This window comes from Mytilinidion resinicola, assembly GCF_010093595.1.
Source record: "Mytilinidion resinicola strain CBS 304.34 unplaced genomic scaffold BDZ99scaffold_35, whole genome shotgun sequence".
Classification (NCBI taxonomy): domain Eukaryota; kingdom Fungi; phylum Ascomycota; class Dothideomycetes; order Mytilinidiales; family Mytilinidiaceae; genus Mytilinidion; species Mytilinidion resinicola.
The window spans coordinates 301,951-322,396 of record NW_022985471.1 but is presented as its reverse complement, the minus strand read 5'-3'; the positions used below and the strand labels follow the sequence as shown (position 1 = coordinate 322,396).

The following is a 20,446-nucleotide window of genomic DNA, read 5'->3' as shown; positions in this document are numbered from 1 at the left end:
CTAGGCGCCTTATATATAGAGGACATACACACAAAACGCGCTAGTCTAGCGTATAAACTTTATTTGCACTATTTTATAGGCTCTGTGTTCCACGCTTTTGGAGGTGATTCCGGAAGCGGCAAAGCAACCACGTGGAGGCAGAGAAGAGGCGTGACGAACTTATGACGTCGTTGCTCGCACTCTGCTACTCACTTTGGCAAGTCTTGGCTGCCAAGAAGTTCAGAGGTGTTGAGTCGGGGAAAGCTGAATTTTGAGGACTTTCGGGGCGACGGCCACCTTTTTGGATATAGCTCAACAACCACAACTCGTAGAACAGAAATGGAACCGAGACTAGATTCGTCTAATGCAAGAGTATTTTTGGTGAAGGTTTTGGAAAGAGATTAAACCGCACCGACAAGATAATGGGGGGTTGCAGGCTGCGCCCAGCAAAAACCGCACTCATCTACCTACGTTTTGGCCTCTAACACTGCCGTAACCTACCACAGTCCTCGTTCCTACTGCTTACCTTCATAGTCCCTCTTCCACACGCTCGCAAACTTCTCTTTATCCACCGCAAACTCCTCCAGAAACTCCCTCTCCAGATCATGCGTCCTCCTCCCTAGCAACACCAGACTATGCAACGGCCGACCCAAATCAGCATCACATAGCTCTCCAAGCGTGCCAGCGACAATCTTCTCGTCCACCGCGCCCACCCTGGCTACACCAACCGCCAGCGACTCCCGCGTATACACCCCCTCCTTCTTGACCTCCTCCTCAATCTCCAGCATCTGCGCCGCGCACTGCGCTACCGTCATGAACCGCGGGGGCTCATAGATCAATCGGCCCCGCGCCATGTTCTCCAGCGACTGCTCTTTGACCTTAATGTCGAGGAGGACGAGGGTGTGTAGGCCTATGGAGACGTTCTCGGCGATGCGGTCGTAGAAGGAGGCCGGGCGCCAAGTTTCGAGAAAGAAGACCATGGAGACGGTTTGGCCGAAGTTGTAGAGTTGGAGCCCAGTAGTGCCGATGGAGGTGAGGATGGAGGCGTTGGGGATGGAGCGCGTAGGGACGGAGAGGGAGCGCGCGCGGAGGACGAGGTCGGTGTGGGTTGTTGCGCTGGGAAGGATGCAGGTTAGTATTGGGGTTATGTATAGGCAAAATAGGGGCAGAGGAGGGAGTAGTACCCGAATGGATCGCCGACAACGAGGAATGCGACGTCGGTTTTGTCTGCGCCGGCGAGGATTTCGTCGCTGGAGGATTCGACCATTTCGCGGTCGGCGATTATGACGGGACGGCCATAGAAGGCTTCCTACTGTTGCGTAGCAAGCAAGTAAGCATGTTTGTAACTATGCTGGAGACCTTGAATTGGGACACTACCAATTGTTCTTTCTCCACAAGAAGGATAGCCGTGTATGCCTCAAGGTAGACGCGTTCGGCCTTCTTAACAATTTCAAGGCCCTTGACTGTGATGTCCTTCTCATCGGCCAGGCCGAGACCCACAAGATAGAGCATCGTAAGGGTATTGATTTGGAGCAGTGTCGATGAGGGGTTATGTAAAAAGTTTGGTAGAGGGGGGAAAGCCGTAGGGCTGAACGCTAGTCAGAGCGTCAAAGCGTCGATTCACCAGCCTCCCATTTCACCTGCGCAACTTCATCTTTCCTCCATCATTCCTCCACCTACCACCTGTCTACCGCTGTTCTTGCATTCTGGTATAACGGTGATATTTAGCGACTGTATGATCTTTACTGTTCACCATGGCGGACAAGGACAAGCTAGCGAAGTACCGGACGGAGATCCAACAGGTCAGTACGGCGCGCTTCACTATATTCACTTGATATGTTCTCTTTCTCCTCAACGTAAAGAGCCCATTGCCAAAGATATGGAGGCGTTTTTAGTTCTTCACTGCTCTTGTCTCGCTGCTCTTCACTTTCATCCCATCTCGTCCCGTCTCATTCAGCTCAACTTCACATAAAACTACACCATCGTAGCCCTCCTTTCCTCAATCAGTCTCTCCCTTTACACACGCTCCTTCTCTCCAATCATTTCCACCACCATGGCCACCTACACGCCCAACCCGTTCTCCTGGCTCGAAGACTTCCGCTCTAACATTATCCGCCAGATGATGTTCGTCTCCGGCGAAACCGGTGAACCCAGCGCCGAAACCACCACCCTCATCGAATCCATCGTCCAGCAGCAAGTCCAAGAGATGCTCCGCGAATGCACCAACCTCGCGACGCGCCGCGGCTCCCGCTCCATCTCCACCGACGATCTCATGATGCTCATCCGCCACGACCGCGCCAAGATCTCCCGTCTGCGCCACTTCCTCCAGTGGAAAGATGTCCGCCGCTCCGTAAAAGACAACTCCGACGACAAAGGCGGCGATGCGGGTGCCGACATTGGTGCCGGCGACGCTGACATCGCTGGCGTGGCGGGCGGTAGCGGGCCAGCCGTCGAGACAGGCAAAAAGGCGAAACGCGCGAAGGTCGATCTGGTGTGGGAGCCGCAGTCGTTCTATAACGAGTTCGTGCCGGCCCGTGACGACGACAACGACGAGGAGGAGGACGAACAGAACTTCGCAACCCTTCAACGGCTCAAAAATGCGGACGAGCGCACGAAGAATATGACGCGCGAGGAGTATGTCCACTGGTCCGATTGCCGACAAGCCTCCTTCACGTTCCGCAAGGGCAAGCGGTTCAAGGAATGGGCGGGCTTCGGCATCATCACCGAGAGCAAGCCGAACGACGACATCATCGATATTCTGGGTTTCTTGACGTTCGAGATCGTGCAGACACTTACGGAGGAGGCGCTGAAGGTGAAGGATGCTGAAGACTTGTACAAGAAGGAGACAGGTGGCGAGCCGCAAAATCGCATGAAGCGCAAGAGGGAGAGCGGCCTGTTTGATCCCCCGGAAGAGGCGCGCGAGCCGGTGCAGCCGTCGCATGTGCAGGAGGCGTATCGGAGGCTGCAGAGGGGCAACAACAAGAGCAGGGCTATGCTCAACTTCACGAGGAATATTCATCGGAGCGCGTTGAAGCTGGTATAGTCTTATACCTGTTCCCACTTGATGGGAACCCCACTTACAGATTTAGATCTAAATTCCGAGCGATGAATAGAGGGATTAGGACGTCTTGTTTCAAGACCAGCAGTGGAACCACTCTATGGCTGATGCGATTGGAGACTCCTCAGCAATATGCACTCTGATATTCGGCGTCATGCTGGTTCTTTTTACTGATATTATCTCTTTATGGCACTCAAGCGATCTTCGGCGGGTTAGGCGTTTTGATTTTTCTTCAAGGGACATTGGATGCACGATACAAAAGGCGGAACGACTGGAAAAGAGGCGCAATGGCATTAAGGGACATCGGATCCCAATAAGCAGGATTGGAGTACTTGGACATATCCCACGGAGTCTTTATCATCGATCTCGATGGCCACAAAACTTATTATACGGGCTTTCGAGCTCAGTTAGAATTCACATCAATCAACACATCATCAACAGCTTCGACTTTAGCAACATGTTGATCGTGTTTCCCAACCCGCATTATTTTATAGGCAAAGCACATTCTGGTCTGCCCACTGCGGCGTCCGGAGGCAAAGCGAGGAGAACATGCTGAATGCCTCTGCTCATTTTGCATTGACCCAGACGTACATGAAAGCATGAACCGCAGATGCCAAAATAGAAGAGAGCCTAAACCCCCATGGATTTGAGAGTAGAAAACACGCCCAGTTGTCATTGTCATGCCCGTCCGGTATCTCGATCTCGCCTACTCGTCGTCGGCCGTCAGAGCCTGCCGCTTCGCCTCCACACGACCCTGTCGCCTTTCGCGAGCCGCTCTCGCCTTCGCGCGCTTCGCGTCCATCAACTCCTTGTCAGCCCTCTCGCGAGCCTTCTCGGCCTTAGCCTTGTGGATCTGTATAGTTGCGTTAGTTAGGGGTGCCGGGGTGCGGAGTCGTGATGTCATGGCCAACGTACGTGTTCAACGAGAGCACGCTTGTGCTTGAAGGTGTTACCCTTGCTCAGGTGGTAGAGCTCGTGGTAGAGATGCTTGTCGATCTTGCCGGCCTGGCGGTACTTGACGAGGAGACGGCGGAGGACTCGGAGACGGCGCATCCACATGACTTGGCTGTTCAATCACCCGCATCAGCAAAATTGTCCTATCATCAAAACCCATCCCAATTCCATCGTTGTAATCTCAAAGAACGCTTCTTCTGGTGTTTTTTGTCCTCCACATGTGATGAGAGCGGTGTGTCATACCTGGGCATACGAGCGTCCTTGGTACCCTTCCTCTTACCAAAACCCCGATGTCTGCCAATCTTTCGTGCTTCGTTGAGCGACCGGGCGCGGGCACGCGAGTGCATGGTAACGGGCTTGCGGATGATGAGGCCATCGGAGACGAGCTTGCGGATGGTCTGGCGCGAGTTGGCGTTGGAGATCTCGTTGACTTCGTTCGGGTCCAGCCAGATCTTGCGCTTGCCGCAGCCGACGACGGACGACGCGAGTCGCTTCTGGGTGCGGAGGTTGACCCTGTAGAGGCATTGGATGTCAGCGTTGGCCGTCGTGAGAGTGAGGAGTCCATAATGTCGTCAAGGAGGTGTGGAGGGGGAATGCATCGGAGTAGCGAACTCGTAAGTCCGCAGGAATGCGACAATAGCATTGCCCAGAGTCCTATCAATGTCGAGTTGATGGGGAGGAGCGGGTTCTTACATTTTGAAGGCGTGGTCGTCGACGTGGTGGTGTTGTCAAAGGTGGTTACGATTCGAGGTTTCTTCCTTCCTCGTTGTGTGCCGCGCTAATTTTGCCAAGGTTCGGCTAAGCTCGCACGTGACTGACGATCAAAGAACTTCGACTTCATCTCTTCTTCCGTCTAAATTGCACGCTCGAGACAGCTACCAATTGCTTGTACTTCCTAAATATCGATAATAGGGCCCTCTGCCTTAGCCAGATGGTATGAGTGACTCTGTTCCACGGCCTCAACCATCGCTCTCGTTGACCTCGCATCCCGAAGACTAGAATTTCTTGCAAGAATATATTAACTACCATCTAATCAATACCGAGGCGCAAAAGTTTTGCATGTACATACATACAGGAGCCAAAAATACATAAGACCGCAAGAACCATAACGCAGCAAGAAACACAACACAGCCAGAAATATAACACAGCCAGAAACATATCGCAGCAAGAAACACAGGAATCCCTTAGCCGCTCTAAAGGAAACTGGAAAGACCGACACAATGCCAGGTAAGCATGAAAACAGGATGCAATGAAGCAAAAAATTGACAACCAGCAAGAAGAAAACCTGTCAACCACATGTGCTCTACTTCGCACGGCTTGCTTTAAAAGCTTCGTAATCTCTCATTCCCTCGATTGGATTCAGACCCGACTTCACCCAAAGAATTTTCACATCTCTGTCCGTGATGTCGGGCATTTTCAACCACTTTTGAGCAAATGGCGTAACGCTCGCGACATCTATCGTGCGACCCTCCAGCTCTATGTCAATAATCCATGAGAATGTAAACTTGAGCCAATTTTTGGTCGCGTTCGACACCACGCTTCTCGGGTCTTGGTATACCAGAACCTCCAACTCCTTTTCAACAGCCTCCAAGTACAGAGTTCTAACACAAACTCCCGGGTGTATTGCTGTACAGAGGCGTGCCACTTCATCGTCGTTGAGATCATAGATACCCAGGCGCTTCTTGACCCTCGAAGTCATGAGCTCGAGGATCAACGGAGAGTCCTTGAAATCCTTTTCCATTATACTGTTGAATATTCCGCGAAGGTATTGCGCTGAATCTAGCGGTATGCGAGGATTCGTTCCATCGGCATCTCCTCGAAGATATCTTAAGAAATCTCCACAGTGCTTTTGATAATCACGGTGTCTACAGGGTGTTAGTCGTATAAATTATTCATTTTAGATGGTGAACCATGGCGGCTGAACGTACAGCTGAGCGTTATCAGTCGCCATCCCAGTTCTCATACTGTGGCTCATACTGAACTACAGGTGGCAGTCGAACGTGGAGGATGTCGCGTTATTGCAGAAGGCTACGGTATGAAGGATGCTGAATATCCGCTGAAGGCGCAGGTAGGTTTTTGTGGTCGTGATAGAATGTTGGAAGTTTACAAGCAAGAGACTGAGATGTTGCAGAGGATGGTAAGAAAGAAGATGTTCGAGGCAACGAAACCGACACTTTATAGCCACGGACCTGAGAGTGATGAGTCTTCGGGATCGTTGCGAATTGTACATGCTGCTGCCCATATGACCAAGTGGCTCTGGAAAGATGTGAGTCCCACGTGGTGGTTTGATCTCATTTTCACCTGTGCGTTGCATCATCAATCATACCTCTCGGGCCACCCGACATCGTCAAGACAAAGGACTCATAGATATTGAGTCTTGAAGCTGATCGCAGGCTCGAGCACATCTTTTGCCGAAACCTCCTTCACGTCTTTCAGGTTCATGAGTCGAATAAGATCATCAATGTTTCAGAAGTATGAGTGATCTATCGCATATGTTTGAGTGTCATACTCGGAATTTAATCTGGCATCGTGGGGGTCAATCCTTCAAGCAAGAATGTATACTTCTTCATTGAACAATGGCGAGGCGCAAGAAATCATATAGTAGGTACTTTCAAGTACTAAATAAAAGGAATCCAGGAGCAGATACAAAAAGCCGATTCCAAGGAACCTAGAACACATTGTCGCAATGCTAATGGAGTATGAGAATGGGATGCAGAGGAGTAATAACTCCTTAACAAGCCCGCACATACTCTCTCTAGTAATAGAAACCCAGATGTTGAAATATGTAAGCCTAGCAGATTCAGACCAACAACCCATCAATTCTTCTCTTTAATACGCGGCATCTCATGAGATTTCCATAAAGCTATGCACTCTTCCTCGCTAATACAAGCGAGAGACTCCCAATTCCGCTCTTCCAACCCCCGCTGGAACTGTTTGTGTAGATTCCCCGCAGTGACCGCTCTGTTTCTCCTTCTGAGTTTCACCATGATATGAACGAAAAAGACGTGCAATTCTGCCCATTCAATCTTCATTTGCTTTTGCTTTTGCTTTTGAAGCGCTGAGGCAAGTTGAGACTCGCCGTACGAGCGTGACGGTCGTTCCGTAGGTGCTCGTGCGCCCGACGACCGTGACTCAGGGAGTTTTTCGAACCGGACACGAAGGTCATTTCTTCTACTATTCTCACGGCAAATCGCACTCCGTGGCTTGGAGATCTTGCAAGCTGGCTGGTGACAGAGACCAGAGCTACATTCATCGTAACGCTGCGTCGGAGTTTGCGTTGACTCCTCGTAAGATGTCGTTGAAGAAAGATTAGAGCTGGAGGACCTTGTTGGGTGTTGATCAAAATAGTCTCGCGGGGTAGAGAGGGGCTTGGAAGATTGTTGGAAAATTATACCTTGAAGCCTTGCGGTGTTCTTTCGATGTACTCCGTTTCGCGTTGTTATGGCTCGATAAGCTGATTGGGTCGGGCTATCGAAGATGGTAATCGTATGAAGAATGTTGGCTGCCTTCCGAGGTTTCAGGTAGGAGATCCGAATCTGAAACGATGCTATAGGTGTGCAAGCATGAGGTAAAGTGAGAGTCAGTGTGCGATAATAAAGAAGAAGGTTATGCTCGGAGCAATGACGAGAATGTTTTACAATCATGAAACTCAGCACCATAACTCTTCGAGAGCACTTAGATTTGCTCATCTCGCGATATGACCAAATAGCTCTGCAACGATAGTGAGTCTCAAGTAGCGATCAACCAGCAGTCTCGGCTCTAAATTGCATCGTCACTCATACCTCTCGGGCCCCCCGATTATACCGAAAGAGATGTCACACGCGAGTTCAGCTTTTGATCCGACTTTGCTGGCTCAAGCGCCTCTGTCATGGGCATTACTTCACGCACCGAATTTCAGAGTCAAAGAGGCTTGTTAATATCGCATAACCTTATTCCTAGTCAGATGCAGCCATGAGTGCAATAGAGTGACGAGATTTTAAAAACAAGAGTAGATCCAACGCACCAAAAATGCACGAACCAACCAAATTATATTTAAAGAAACTCATACAGCTACGAAAAAGGGTAAAGGAGCCCGAATATACTCCCTTCGTTCGATGAAACCTCACGGAGTCTATCCATTTCCGTCTTCACCTCCTCCCACACCAACCTACCGCCCCGCCACGCCCACCCCAACAATTTGAAATGAGAAAAACAGAAAGCTCCTCTTCACCAAGCCACATCCCAAACCTCCAAGACACCCCTCCACAACGAAGAATCCCCTACCCCCTCCGACGTCTCCATGGATCTTTATGATTCACTTCATGCCGCCATTCCATCCTATCCCCTCCCCTATCCAACATCGAGCTACCCGGCTCAATAGCCTCCGGTTCCTCGACAATGCACCACTGTTCTTCATTCCCTTGGGGCGCCGGCTGCGAGGAGGGGCCTTGCGGGGTAAGATCTCCGCTGTGCATGGTCCTTTCTCCGGGTTGACTCGCAGCTGTGTGTGGCTGAGTGCCGGGTTCAGATGCGGATAAGAGCTGTGAAAGATGCGCTCTTTGCTCTGCATGGGCGTTGTCTCTCGTGTTGTAACTGGGCTGGGGTGCGCTGTCGCGTGGATAATTGCCGCACCCATGTGCATCCGGAGCCGGTTGGGGACTAGGGTGGTATTGAGGCATGACCGTTTGAGCGGGAATGAAGAGAGCGGGATTTCCGGTGGTCTGGTAGACGGCTATGTTCAAGATGAATTCGTGCGTGCTCGGCGGGTGTTGGTTTGAGGATTCTTCGTAATTGTAGCAAGAAGGGAGATACTGCCATTCCCATCGTGGGTCTCCGGTTGGATATGAGGGGTTTGAAGAACGGGCCGCAACGTAAATGTTCGTTTCTTCCTCCGGGTTAGAGTATCGGGGGCCGGAGTTCGCTGGATGCTGCTGATAGTGGCTCAACAGATTGGCCATAGTGATCTATCGCCTGTGAAGAAATGGAATGCGAGCGTGTAAGGTATCTGTACGAAGAGAGCTGGATGCCTCAAGAGGGCAACGAATCTGGGTATACGATATTGGATCGTGAAACAGTGTGCGAATGTCGTAGCAAAATATTAGTAGATTGGCAAGTGATATTCTAAAGGAAGGAAATACCCATCGAACTGACTGAACGTTTATATCCATCGCCAAGGACAGTGACTCTCCAATGCCGCTTAGAATTGCTCATTCTACTACGATGAGGATGTTTTCATGTGGTGACCACGCATGCTTCCCAACAGTCAAAGCTATCATCAAACACTAATATGCCGTAGCGGAGTCAACATTTGATGATGGTTTTTGGAAAGCTCGAGTGCGTGGCAGGTCGAGCGTTGGTAGGCACCTTGGTAGAACTCTGGCTAAGCTTGCTTGTCGTTGTCTGCATTACTACGGCACAGTACCAGAATCACGGATATGATGTAAAGTTCTTGAGAGCGCAATTGACAAGGGGCTTAGAGTGATCATAAAGAACTCGCCGTGCTACTTTTTCAATACCTCAGCACAATATGAGGCGGCGCACCGAGCGGGCAAAATACACTGCCTCAGGTCGTATCCTAGTATTATATCTAGTGTTTGGCTAGCCAACATTTGATATCCTCGTTCAAGTATTTCAGCTGATGGGGAGAGTCGTATTTTGTGGACGGCTACGGTAAGTCGAGATATCGTGCACGATAAGGAACTCCGGGGCTAGCATCTATGTACGTCTAATCTACTTATGCGAGCTGATGTTTTACCACGGTGTATTAGATGGGATAAAAAGAGGCCTCACGTAAGACATCTATTCCCTTCTCTACGGCGTCACGCGTCTCCGCCCTGACCATAGAGGCCTATGTATATTGTTAGCAAGTTTTAAAGACCTCCATCCAATCCATGACCTCACCTAGATGTTCTCCTATGCCCGCTCTTACGCGTCTTCCAAGTCCAATGTAAGTATGTGCGGATACTAGCAGGACTACTCCAAGAAAATTGCAGTTGCTTCTCTATTTGCGGTTCCGCGCGAGTGTAGAGGCAGTGATCTGAAACCCACTGATAATTTTCCTCGTGCACTGACAATTCGCCATTGAAAGCCAATGCGCAGATGAAATCTCGGATCGGTGTCGGGTATCGGACAGGACTTCTCAGGTACTCAGCGTAGTGATAGCTAGCTTCAGGAGTCTCTGTGAGCACCAGCCGATGAAGTCTATTCCCAATTTTACGATCCTGCACATATTCAAAGATATGACGACAAGCATCTTGGCTGGCCGCTGGTCGTCCTCCAATGCGTTTGGAATATTCCACGAACAGGGTAAGATCGTGCAGATTCTTAAATTGGGCGAGAGAAGCAAGAAATAGATACGGCCATTTCCGTTCCCGCCACATGTCGACGGTAAGATGAGTCAGGTTCGGAAACGTTAAGTTGAATCCTTCGATGTCGGGCAGCGCATGAGGATCAGCTATCCAGTTACGAAATGGAGAAACCCATCTGTCTAAGCCGTCTCCACAGTGGGTGAACCTGTCCGTGTTATGCAGAGTAAGATGAGTGAGAGTCTTCGACACACTGCTCATATCTTCCCAGCGTAAAAATGCCTCGGGGCCTTCGATATGAAGCTTTCTCAAGACTCCCAGTGGAGCGGGAGAGAAATTCAGTTCATGTATCTGGTATAGCATGAATTCAAGCCCTGATGTTTCAAGGACTTCGAGTGAAGGCACGCAACCGATGAAATGCGGAAGGATTCTTGTATGAGGCTTGATCCTCAATATTCTCAGGTTCTTCCATAACCCTCTCGAACCCATCTGTTTTAGGTCTTCGGGCGAAAAGAAATACTCCCAGTGCCCTTGGATCGAGAGTTCTTCAAGCCTCGGAAAACGGTCGAGGCCATCAGCAAAGTCCACAGCCCAGGGGGCCATTGCGATTCTGTAGTTAGTAAAATCCCAGAGTTTTAACACCTTCAGGCTAGGGCTCTCTTTCAACGCTAGGAGGAGCCGGAACTTAAAGTCGGGGTAGTTGTAAGTGTGAAACGATGGAGTTGTACGCATGATTAAGGTGTGAAGACGGCCGTAAGCTACCCACGTGGGCAAGGGCCCTCCAGCGCTATTTCCAAAGGACTAAATGGAACCCAGTTCAGAATCGATGGTGAGGCGAATATTGGGCCATTTCGCTATTACAGATTCTAGGATAGCGGTTGGTGTATCGCCGGCATACTCATCCCACGAGAAATTCTCCAACCGGGATATTCGTGATATCAATTTGAGGACAAATTCTTGCAGGCGATTATCCTCATGATGTCCCTCAATTCTCAGTTCACGAATAAATGAAGGTAGCTCCGATTCGCTCGCTAAATGTCGTCTCATAGAGGTAATGCTCTGGGGAGATTTGAGCGTGACGCAGACGTTCCGGTATTGCCATGGGAGCGATACCCTGTACAGCCGTTTTGAGACACGGGAGATGAGGCGGATCGAGGGACGATCTTCGCGATAGATCTTTGACAAGGCTTAGTATATGACAACTTCAGAAAATGAGAAAATCGAAAACGGAAACAAGAACGAAAGAATCAGAAATGAACGGGGCCGAATCAAAAGATAGTAAAACTGACCTCCGCTAGGATCAATCCCAAAACATCGTCGTTGAGCTCCTCCAGCCCCGAAGGCTTCACGACATCAACGTTGGGCATGCTATGTCCGACGGCGAGCTTCTCTTAAGCCTCAACTGTCATTCACATGAGCTGATATCATAAAGATGGATGCGTATGATGGAGAGACGTCTGCTGCCTGGCGGAGAAACTGGCGAGGTTTTGTGATCAGGGGTCAGCGTTTCGCTTCAAATGATACTAAATGTAGAAAATGCCACTACTCCAGCTTAATTCTGTAACCAGCAATACCAGAAACCCAGTACATACTCTCACCAACATATAACGAAGCAGACATAATCACGCTTGAGCAAGTTTCTTCTGCTCATCCTTTTCCGAATCACCTCATCGTACAAGGACCAAACACTCAGCATAATGCCCATATATCGACTATCTTTACTCGCTATTCTATCTCAACCAACATCAAGACAAAGTACAACTAATACAGAATAGCAACTCTCACAGTAAGTTAAAATACACAGGCTCGGCATATCATTCCACACAAACCTCACCCCCACACCGCATCAACCAATCACAGCCCCGACTTTAGAAATCTACAACCCTGACCGCCCTCAAATGCCTGAGCCTCGGCTACTTCCCCCAGAACCACCGACCGATCTCTACACCGAGTCGACCGCTATACATAAACCTTCGCGCGCTCACTCCCCACCACCTCCACCCTCCCCCACAACAAACCCCCGCCTCCCAATCCCCCCCCCCCTCTACCCTCCAAAAAAGAACCCGACAAAACATCCCAATCCCCGAAACCCCGCCCCGCAAACCCACCCCAAACCTCCAATACACACAATGTCCGACACCTTCTCCCCTGCCGACGTAGCCAAGCACGCCGCCGTCGACGACGGCCTCTACATCATCATCGACGACGGCGTGTACAGCATGGCCAGCTTCGTCGACGAGCACCCGGGCGGCGCCAAAATCCTGAAGCGCGTGGGCGGCAAGGATGCGAGTAAGCAGTTTTGGAAGGTAAGGCATCTCACACTTTGGGTTGGAGGAGGGAATTGTTGGGGGGGGAAGAGATGAGGGCGGTGGAGGGGGGAAGCGAGGGAATTGCAAGGACGTGGGCTAATTCCAGGACCAGTATCATAACGAGAGCGTGCTGAAGAAGTATGCGCCGAAGTTGAAGATTGGGACGGTCAAGGAGGGGGCGAAGCTATAGGTGGGCGGCGGGTGTGGGGATATGGGATTTGCGTGGTTTGGGATGGAGGAGGATAGATGGGGTGAGGATAGCGGGTGCCAGCGTTTGAGCGTTGGATTGTCGAGCGTTGGTAGAGCCGGGTGGTGTATGATGACATATGCTGTATGGTTATGCGCGGAAGGGAGCGATATAAGGAGAGGTAGAGTTAGAGGGGCTGAGGATTGTGGTCGACGGTTCGATTTAGATTTCAGTACATATTCAAGCATTGTCGCATTTCCAACTTAGACACGAGCACATGCTACCGCTTTCACGAACTTATACCTGCTTCGTCCAACATGTAGATTCACGATGTAATAAGTACAACATACGCACCAATTCAAAGCAAGTAGAGTAAGCTAATCATGTTTGATTGCATTTCAGAACAACGCACTATCTAGCAGTACGAGAACGCCTGCTCCCATTCCAGCCCAGTCTTTTCGACGTTTGGCCGTGCGTAATGTTACAAAGTTCCCTAAGTACCCTCTTGGAGAACACGCAAAGAAGGATGAAAGCAAGAAAGCAGAACTGTCAAACGGGTGTCCGTCAGAGTTTCCCAAGAACACCGGAAAATGCACAGATACCGGGTATGCAGGCTGTAGGTTGCAGCAACGCCGTCGACCGATCCCACCCTAACGCCAATTTTCTCTTTCCGTTGAATTCCGCAAAAGAAATAGAAACATAAAACCATCTTAAGTCAAAGCGCCACAGTGAGAAAGCAATTGGAAAGTGTGGAGAAGGACAATTGGAAAATTCGTAGATAGGTTGTATGATGCTCATCGTACCAAAAGCTGGGAGTCAAGTTTCCGCAATGCCGACTGGTCTGTGGCGCGGACGTTCATCCTGTCGCCTGATATGTCCTGGGCAGACCGCTGTGGGTTGCTATTTGGGCTCCTGCTTCCGTGTCTGCTGTTGCTCTGCTGGCTGCGGCCGTCGTTCGAAGGCTCATTTGGAGGGTTGTTGTTCAGCAGAGACCCGACGCTTGGAATTGTTCGTGCAGGAGAAGGTGCATTGGCGGCTGCGCTACCGTTGGTCTCCGGCACAGCCAGCGACTCCGAGTTTTGCGGCCGGGAGCCCGATGAGCGCGGCGAAGGGACTCGGTCGCCGTTCGAGGTTGGGCCGACTGACCCATTGAGTGCTGGAAGGTGGGGCCCCTGGGCCAATTCGCCTGGCTGTTGCGGTGCCGAGCTGAGAGCCAGTCTTGGGTCAATTTGGTGTCCGTTATGCGCAGGTGGTGGCTGCTGTGGGGGATACGGGGAATGGTTCGCATGAGGCGAGGGGTTCGGAATGTACTGCGGGTGATGCTGCGGTGGCATTGAGTATGCAGGGTGTTGTTGATGTTGCGGGTGTTGTTGATGTTGCGGGTGTTGTTGATGTTGCGGGTGTTGTTGATGTTGCGGGTGTTGTTGATGTTGCGGGTGTTGTTGATGGTGTGGAGGCGGCGGATGGTGAGGGTGTCCAGCCATTGGCGCCATGTGAGGTGGGGGTGGGGGCACTCCATTGTTACTCAAGGGAGGTGGTGGGCGATCAAGGAATGTAGGGCCTTGCTGCGAGTGCGCGTACATGTGCTGTGGGTAATGCGCGTACTGCAGAGGGGATTGTCCTGGCGGTGGGGGTCCCTGTGGGTGAGGATAGTAGGCGTATGTGTAAGGCGGAGTACCGTTGGGTGTTGGAGGCCAGCTACCACCGTAGCCCTGAGGATGGGTGGCTCCCGGTCGGTTGTATGGCGAGGCCATGGCAATTGGGTGCGGCGATTGGGCATACGGCGAACCAGGCATCGGACCTCGAGTAACAGCAGGGACACCGCCGGTCGACTCGCTGACGGTGGACTCGGGGTACATGTGCTTTGGGGGACGGATGTGTCGTAGGGTGGGGTCCTGCGAAGGCTGGCGCAAGTCTGTGGCGGTTGGGTGCGACCTGGCGTAGTAGCTGATCAGATGCAAGTGCTGGCCGTTCTGGGTGGTGATGCTGAAAGACTGCTTCATGAGCCCATCTGGCTTGTAGCGGTATCCGTCGGGGCCGTCCTCGTCTGATTCGCCTTTAGACCCGTCCGACTGCTGGTTCGATCGCTCTCTGGCCTTCCGCGCAGCACTGGGACCTTGGGGCAGCGGTGGTAGGTGAATGCCGCCTCGCTTGCCTTCCATCTCGCGGTAGGTCAGGAAACTGCCAGACACACGGCTTGCGCTCCAGGACTTTCCGTCGGTCCATCTTCGCATGCCAGCTTCGCGCTCATCCCACACAAAAACTGATCCGGACTTGATCTGCTGGCGTTCCTTCTCAGAGAGCCGCCGCTGCACGCGGGGCAGCAGGCCAAGGCGACATGCCTCGAAGAGCAGGATGGCGTCGGTGGGCGTACGGACGTGGCCCTGGTAGGTCTCCATGGCGAAGACAGAGCGAGGGAGGCTCGCAGTGGGGATATCAGAGGTGACGTGAATATGGGTATTGTGGGTTTAGATGGGACTACATAGAAGCATATGTGTTAGTTTGAGGTGTGGATTAAGGTTAAGTGGAGGCCAAGTGGGCCCGAATTAGAAAAGCAGTTGGTCTCGAAATAGAAGGGCCGGAAGCGGCATGTGCGGGTGGAGCCCTGCAACACCAGGTTGCGGCGTAGTGGCTCGGCGCTGGGCAGGATGCGAGTTGCAACGCCGTGCGGCCAGCGAGGGATTTGGGGAGAAAAGCAGAGGCTGGCGTCAAGCTTCTGACGGCATCGTCCAGCATCTCGCAGCCGCTCAGAGCAGTCTCACGGCCCAGCGCACTGAAATCCGACGCCACGGAGGAGAGGATCGCGAAAAGCCGCAACATGCATCCCGGAACAGCAACCGTGGCAGACTTGGCCGGGGGCAGTGGAGAGGAAAGAAAACTCGACTTACTAGAGGAGGACCGAGTGGAGCGCTGTCGATGGACCGTTGTGGGTGGAGCGCACGAAGGAGCGGCGGCGGAGACGGCGGATAGCTGCTCCGTGGGATGCGGCGTGGATTCGGATGGGATGGCGGAGGATGGGCGGAGGATGGGGGATGCAGGTGGGAGAGGAGCAGGAGCGTGGGCGGGATATGAGTGTCAGAAGAGACGGACAGAAATGGCTTGGAATGCGCACCGTGTCGTTTCTCGGACGCTCGCCCACCCTGGCCAGCGATCGGCCCAGAGGCTTGGGTGGCGCCTGATAGCCATGGACCAAGGGGCCTTGTTCAAAGCGTGCGCACGTCGGGACAAGCTTTCACCCGCCGTTGGCTTGGAGTTAGCCAGCCACGGGGCCTGCTCCATCCACTGCGCTTCGAGCTGCCTCGCCGCGCGCTGGAGCTTGGCTGCCGTGCCCCAGCGTCTGCGGCGTCCCGGGCGCGCCATGCGGCGAGCACATCCACTCTCCGGGATGAAAAGTGGACAGCAGCTGGGCGCGGTGACGCTCGGCAGTGCTATTGTTCGCAATACGGGCTGGGATCTCGGGATGCCGCCGCCTTCCCTTGCCCGGGTCGCATTTAACCTCATAACTTTAAACCGCGCTAGCCAACCTAAACCCAATCCTTATTTTCGACAAGCCCTCACGCCTTGGCGAGCTGGGGGACTGCCTCTCATGTGCCTCTCATGCGCCTCTCATGTGCCTCTCATGTGCCGCCACGGATGCTGCAGCCTCCGCGATGCGAGCAGCAAACAGACGCCGTCGAGGCCAGTGTGTGTCCGCGTGTGGACGCTGTGTGGTCCTCTCCTTGTGGTCCCGACCGGCTGACGACAGAGTCTTGACTCATGAGATTCACGCTTCAAACCCGCTGGACACATCAAAACCACTGGACACACAGCAAAAGCGCGAGATGACCCCGCCAAGCTCCTGTTCTAGCCTTGAAACAGCAGTATTCGCGGCCACGACAGCCTGGCTCCATTCTTCCCAGAGCTCCTCCACGGTACGACACGGCATCATCGACGAGTGCCATCAGGCGACAGGCGACCGGCGCAGCTTCATCTATGTATTAAGTATACCGATCCATGTCAGCTCGACACGCCTCGGCCTCCCCTTTCCTCGGGTCTTCGCGCGTCGTCAACCCATGACCAAGCATAGACGCTTGTCACTCTTGGCCCAAGGTTGGAAAGGTTTCCGCCCGGCTCCACACGCAACGTCAGCCCAGGCCCCTAGGCCTCCCGTCGATGAGCACACGATGCCTCACTTTAAGCTTACTCTGCTCCCGCACCTCCCAGCCCGGCAGGAAACGCCCACTGGTACTGACAGGGCTCATGCCTCAACATGCTGGCAATCCCTTTCCCCTCAACCATCCTCAGAGCCTCGATCGGCAGTGTCGCGAGGTCTTTCCGCATCCTCTGGCAGCGGGCACCAGCATGTTCCGGCGCTGGCGGATCCCACCTCGCCAATATTGCGTGGCACGGTCTTGGGCTTGGTGCTTGGTGTGCGCGGCCAACCACTTACAGCACTCCGTACGAGCCATCGTTACGCACTCACCGGCAAGTGCAAACATGGGGCGACGCTCAGCATGCGATGCAAGGGATGGTCCACACTCGGGCGTGGCAGCTTGTCCACAGCAAGACATTGCACCGAGCAGGATGCTGGCGCCAGACACCAATCGCCGGCACTCTGTCTCAAGCCGCGCACGTCAAGACAAGAAATGCCCAGCGCGAGTCGCCTTGTCGACATTGCGGAGCTCGCAGTTGCCAGGCCGCGTCAGCCTTCCTTCTTGGCGCCTTGGCTCCCTCCCTTACACTCCTTCGATACATAGGGGGCCGTTGCGCAAACCACCCCCGGGCTAATTGACGCAGGCTGAGGCCTCCACGCGCTGTGCACCGCGTCTCTCGTCGTGGCCGGCAGAGCCAGGTGCCGCGGGTGGTCCCAAGTCATACGACAGGTCGCTGAGGCGCTCGGTTAGCGGGCAGGGAATGAGATAAGGTTCGTGTTCGAAGTAAGGTTAAATGCTAGGACGGAGCGCCAGCGGAACGCCGGGGCAAGCCACCACGCCCGCCCAACCAGCGCCGTCGCTCTTCCAGATGCCTTTCGTCCGCTCTCGTCGCAGCTCGTCTGCCCCAGCAGCTGCATGCGACCCCAAAAACGAGCCTGGCGCTCCCAGCTGCAGCGGCATCAGCTGTCAGTTGCACATCCGCTGCGCCTCAGGCCTTGGCCCCGAAGCCCCCGTCTACGCTTGCCCGAGAGCCGCCGCCGACTCCACTAAACCTCGCGCTTCTTGCCCAAAGCAGCGCTTACTGCCCGCGAGAGCCTCTCCGAGCAGCCACAATGCTCGCCATTTCATGGCATTACCTATTCACCGAATCCCGCAACGAGTCCAGACTCGCGCCACCAGACACCGCCCTCGCCAGCCGCATGCCACATTGCCAATGGCCTCAAGCTGATCCATCGCCTTGCCATGCGTCCACACGAGCACACCACGGTCGCACAAGCTGCAACCACGGACGCTGAATTTAAGCTAGGCCAAGCACTACGATTCCATCATCGCTAGCGCATCCCAGGATCCGTTGGATGGATTGTCAATACGACGCCTACCCCGGCCCCGCCTGCCCAAGATTCCCCTGCATCGTAATAAGGACCCCCAGGATGATCTGCGCATATTGCCCAATGTACGATATCCGTGCGCACCACCTCCGACGGCAGCAGACAGCATGTCCAACTGTGTGACGTCGAACAGGAAACAATCTGCAGCAAGGGCAGCAGCCATCCAACAGCCAGCCAACAGCCATCCCTCCACGCTTTTCCCGGATGTGTCGGGATCTAACCGTGTTTGCGCAATGCTCTCTGAGCTGGATTATGCTCACCTCAGCGCATCATGCTTCCTCTTTTTACAACGAGGCTGCGCAACACTAATGCACTAGTCCTGCACCGGCAGTCCCGACCGCACTTCGTTTTAATGCGATATAAGCTGGTGTACGACACGGACAACTACACAGGACAGTGAGTGGTATTGACCGAATAACACGGTCTCAGGATCCAGGATCTAGCCCTTGAAATTACTGGGATTTCATGGGAAGGACAGATTTTGGACGTGACCTAGGACCTGATCGACGGAAGCATGTGAAATTAATTTTTTCTGCATGCATTTGTACGTACAACCCGAGGCTCCGCCATGCACTACCATGGATGACCAGCAAAAGTGCCAAGATAGGAAGTTTATTCGTGGAACGAGTCCGCAAGAGGTATGTACACTATGTTCCCGCATACAGTGGTCACATGGTCCGTAACACCAGGGCATTATACGGATCCTACTGATCAGCCACTGGCTTTACGGGGATGAAGAGTTTGATCACCCGTGGTGCATATCTGACTCTTTTTCCAATCTGTCATCTTTTACGGAGTAACTTCCTTACTTTCCCCAACCACATCCTCTTCGAGACCAACCAGGCTAAATACGTTGAAACGCACTGCCCTCGTCCATCCAACTTGAGTTACGACCTAAATTTGACATAAGTCCGCAGCTTAGATCTAGTCGAGCCAATAATACCACTCAACCCCCGTCATTCCTAAATCCTTCCCCCAAGGATTCGACCTTCTTTTGTCTCAGGAAAAGGGAGGATCGTTAGAATTTTCAAGAGCAATTTACCCATTACCTACGAGGGACAGTATTCTGTCCGGGCAAATTCATTAATCTACATGGGCAAGGCCCACATTCCTCCTCCTGTCGGTGTATAAGGTGGCATATACAATCCACGGGACATCCCGCATTATATCCCCGCTTTCTTCTTGAATGTACGGCGACCTCGTTTACCAAGTCTGTGGAAGGCTCAATCGCCAAATTGGTATACGAAAGTTTAGAGACAGGATTAAGGATACGATACTTGGTTCCTTCCCCAAATCTCCGCCGCTCGCTCGTGAAACCCAACAAACTTCTCACTGCAGCGGGTACCAATGCGCAGCCCGCTGACGAGATACGCCACACGCCCGTACACACATTCATGGATTCGTATGCACGTAAGAAACCTGAATTGACTTCTTTGCGACCGAGGAGCGAGGCTCGTTTTGGGGCTATGTGCCGTGGTTCATTGGCGCTCTCTGTCATTGGTAATAATTCATCCGTAACACGACCACTGGGATCTTCGCAGGATGGATGCTAGACACAGATCTTTCCCACCCCGATCAGGTGTCAGCACTTCAGCACCTCAGCGATACAGCACATCAGCTTGACACCCACTTGACGCCATCGTGAGGATAAATACACGCCTGTATTCATGTCCAGTAGCGGGCAGTGCTTACCCACCCCATGTCTCGTCTCGCCTATCCGTCAGCAGCATCATGCCAGGCCAGGTTGCCGGTTTAAGCTTATCCTGCGAGCCGCTGACATGTCGCCTCGGATTGCCACAGTGTGTGTGAGACGAAAGCTTACTTCGATTACCTCCGCGGTTGCAAAAGTCTGTTGTGATCCGTGCACGAACGCCAATCTCGTGAAATGTAAACACCACTTGGAGTTGTGATTTCTCCACACAACATGGCCCAAATCAGCTCAGCCAAACGCGCATTGGTTATTCAATATCGATTTCATGATAAACTCAGTTTTCCAGCAATTGCCAGCAAGATTGATGGTGTTTCTGCCGCCGCCGCCCAACAAATCTGTTCTAGAGCCTTTAGACGCGCCGGCACCAACAATGTCAACACGCTGCTTGAATATAGAGATCCTGCGCCTAGATCTGGTCGTCCTAGGCGTGTAGAACCTGGATC

General features: G+C 52.8%; 11 protein-coding genes across 11 annotated transcripts; 3 read left to right on the top strand and 8 right to left on the bottom strand.

Moving 5' to 3' along the window:
* Positions 1 to 494: 494 nt before the first annotated feature.
* On the bottom strand, positions 495 to 1,491 carry BDZ99DRAFT_402428 (diphthine synthase-like protein; the record flags this gene model as incomplete). Its single annotated transcript, XM_033716285.1, has 3 exons — positions 495 to 1,095; positions 1,164 to 1,288; positions 1,357 to 1,491. The coding sequence occupies 3 exons, from the start codon at positions 1,489 to 1,491 to the stop codon at positions 495 to 497; spliced, it is 861 nt and encodes a 286-aa protein (XP_033568980.1).
* A 136-nt stretch (positions 1,492 to 1,627) lies between these two features.
* On the top strand, positions 1,628 to 3,396 carry BDZ99DRAFT_212693 (TFIID-18kDa-domain-containing protein). The gene is made up of 3 exons (XM_033713366.1): positions 1,628 to 1,781; positions 2,099 to 3,016; positions 3,069 to 3,396. Exons 1-3 carry the CDS (start codon positions 1,734 to 1,736, stop codon positions 3,072 to 3,074), a joined length of 972 nt encoding a protein of 323 aa, XP_033568979.1. The 5' UTR covers positions 1,628 to 1,733; the 3' UTR covers positions 3,075 to 3,396.
* A 347-nt stretch (positions 3,397 to 3,743) lies between these two features.
* Positions 3,744 to 5,149, bottom strand: BDZ99DRAFT_492374 (uncharacterized protein; the record flags this gene model as incomplete). Its single annotated transcript, XM_033723159.1, has 4 exons — positions 3,744 to 3,890; positions 3,953 to 4,103; positions 4,235 to 4,504; positions 5,061 to 5,149. The coding sequence occupies 4 exons, from the start codon at positions 5,147 to 5,149 to the stop codon at positions 3,744 to 3,746; spliced, it is 657 nt and encodes a 218-aa protein (XP_033568978.1).
* Positions 5,150 to 6,450: 1,301 nt separating this feature from the next.
* On the bottom strand, positions 6,451 to 6,784 carry BDZ99DRAFT_212698 (uncharacterized protein). Its single transcript, XM_033713367.1, has one exon. The coding sequence runs from the start codon at positions 6,737 to 6,739 to the stop codon at positions 6,536 to 6,538; it is 204 nt and encodes a 67-aa protein (XP_033568977.1). The 5' UTR covers positions 6,740 to 6,784; the 3' UTR covers positions 6,451 to 6,535.
* A 23-nt stretch (positions 6,785 to 6,807) lies between these two features.
* Positions 6,808 to 7,867, bottom strand: BDZ99DRAFT_504257 (uncharacterized protein; the record flags this gene model as incomplete). The annotated part of the gene is made up of 2 exons (XM_033724030.1): positions 6,808 to 7,538; positions 7,813 to 7,867. The coding sequence occupies 2 exons, from the start codon at positions 7,865 to 7,867 to the stop codon at positions 6,808 to 6,810; spliced, it is 786 nt and encodes a 261-aa protein (XP_033568976.1).
* A 1,557-nt stretch (positions 7,868 to 9,424) lies between these two features.
* On the bottom strand, positions 9,425 to 10,940 carry BDZ99DRAFT_577226 (uncharacterized protein). The gene is made up of 2 exons (XM_033728668.1): positions 9,872 to 10,940; positions 9,425 to 9,818 (listed from the first exon to the last, which is right to left on the bottom strand). The coding sequence occupies exons 1-2, from the start codon at positions 10,876 to 10,878 to the stop codon at positions 9,782 to 9,784; spliced, it is 1,044 nt and encodes a 347-aa protein (XP_033568975.1). The 5' UTR covers positions 10,879 to 10,940; the 3' UTR covers positions 9,425 to 9,781.
* Positions 10,941 to 11,076: 136 nt separating this feature from the next.
* Positions 11,077 to 12,054, bottom strand: BDZ99DRAFT_577225 (uncharacterized protein; the record flags this gene model as incomplete). Its single annotated transcript, XM_033728667.1, has 2 exons — positions 11,565 to 12,054; positions 11,077 to 11,451 (listed from the first exon to the last, which is right to left on the bottom strand). The coding sequence occupies exons 1-2, from the start codon at positions 11,640 to 11,642 to the stop codon at positions 11,077 to 11,079; spliced, it is 453 nt and encodes a 150-aa protein (XP_033568974.1). The 5' UTR covers positions 11,643 to 12,054.
* Positions 12,055 to 12,294: 240 nt separating this feature from the next.
* BDZ99DRAFT_469289 (cytochrome b5) lies at positions 12,295 to 13,147 on the top strand. The gene is made up of 2 exons (XM_033721460.1): positions 12,295 to 12,581; positions 12,697 to 13,147. Exons 1-2 carry the CDS (start codon positions 12,405 to 12,407, stop codon positions 12,772 to 12,774), a joined length of 255 nt encoding a protein of 84 aa, XP_033568973.1. The 5' UTR covers positions 12,295 to 12,404; the 3' UTR covers positions 12,775 to 13,147.
* On the bottom strand, positions 13,088 to 15,170 carry BDZ99DRAFT_512690 (uncharacterized protein; the record flags this gene model as incomplete). The annotated part of the gene is made up of 2 exons (XM_033724648.1): positions 13,088 to 14,392; positions 14,450 to 15,170. The coding sequence occupies 2 exons, from the start codon at positions 15,168 to 15,170 to the stop codon at positions 13,566 to 13,568; spliced, it is 1,548 nt and encodes a 515-aa protein (XP_033568972.1). The 3' UTR covers positions 13,088 to 13,565.
* A 101-nt stretch (positions 15,171 to 15,271) lies between these two features.
* Positions 15,272 to 15,604, bottom strand: BDZ99DRAFT_469287 (uncharacterized protein). The gene has a single exon (XM_033721459.1). The coding sequence runs from the start codon at positions 15,589 to 15,591 to the stop codon at positions 15,292 to 15,294; it is 300 nt and encodes a 99-aa protein (XP_033568971.1). The 5' UTR covers positions 15,592 to 15,604; the 3' UTR covers positions 15,272 to 15,291.
* A 3,002-nt stretch (positions 15,605 to 18,606) lies between these two features.
* BDZ99DRAFT_212642 (uncharacterized protein) lies at positions 18,607 to 19,298 on the top strand. Its single transcript, XM_033713365.1, has 2 exons — positions 18,607 to 18,930; positions 19,210 to 19,298. Exons 1-2 carry the CDS (start codon positions 18,758 to 18,760, stop codon positions 19,256 to 19,258), a joined length of 222 nt encoding a protein of 73 aa, XP_033568970.1. The 5' UTR covers positions 18,607 to 18,757; the 3' UTR covers positions 19,259 to 19,298.
* Positions 19,299 to 20,446: the final 1,148 nt, after the last annotated feature.

What these genes read in the sequence shown, in the direction of transcription:
- BDZ99DRAFT_212693 (XM_033713366.1), top strand. Translation starts at nt 1,734, where the DNA reads ATGGCGGACAAGGACAAGCTAGCGAAGTACCGGACGGAGATCCAACAG. An exon ending in ACCGGACGGAGATCCAACAG is followed by an intron (nt 1,782 to 2,098) that starts GTCAGTACGGCG and finishes ATTATCCGCCAG; the next exon opens with ATGATGTTCGTCTCCGGCGA.
- BDZ99DRAFT_212698 (XM_033713367.1), bottom strand. Translation starts at nt 6,739, where the DNA reads ATGTGCGGGCTTGTTAAGGAGTTATTACTCCTCTGCATCCCATTCTCA.
- BDZ99DRAFT_577226 (XM_033728668.1), bottom strand. Translation starts at nt 10,878, where the DNA reads ATGGCCCCCTGGGCTGTGGACTTTGCTGATGGCCTCGACCGTTTTCCG. An exon ending in GGGCATAGGAGAACATCTAG is followed by an intron (nt 9,819 to 9,871) that starts GTGAGGTCATGG and finishes CAATATACATAG; the next exon opens with GCCTCTATGGTCAGGGCGGA.
- BDZ99DRAFT_469289 (XM_033721460.1), top strand. Translation starts at nt 12,405, where the DNA reads ATGTCCGACACCTTCTCCCCTGCCGACGTAGCCAAGCACGCCGCCGTC. An exon ending in CGAGTAAGCAGTTTTGGAAG is followed by an intron (nt 12,582 to 12,696) that starts GTAAGGCATCTC and finishes TTCCAGGACCAG; the next exon opens with TATCATAACGAGAGCGTGCT.
- BDZ99DRAFT_469287 (XM_033721459.1), bottom strand. Translation starts at nt 15,591, where the DNA reads ATGTTGCGGCTTTTCGCGATCCTCTCCTCCGTGGCGTCGGATTTCAGT.
- BDZ99DRAFT_212642 (XM_033713365.1), top strand. Translation starts at nt 18,758, where the DNA reads ATGGGAAGGACAGATTTTGGACGTGACCTAGGACCTGATCGACGGAAG. An exon ending in GTGGAACGAGTCCGCAAGAG is followed by an intron (nt 18,931 to 19,209) that starts GTATGTACACTA and finishes ATAAGTCCGCAG; the next exon opens with CTTAGATCTAGTCGAGCCAA.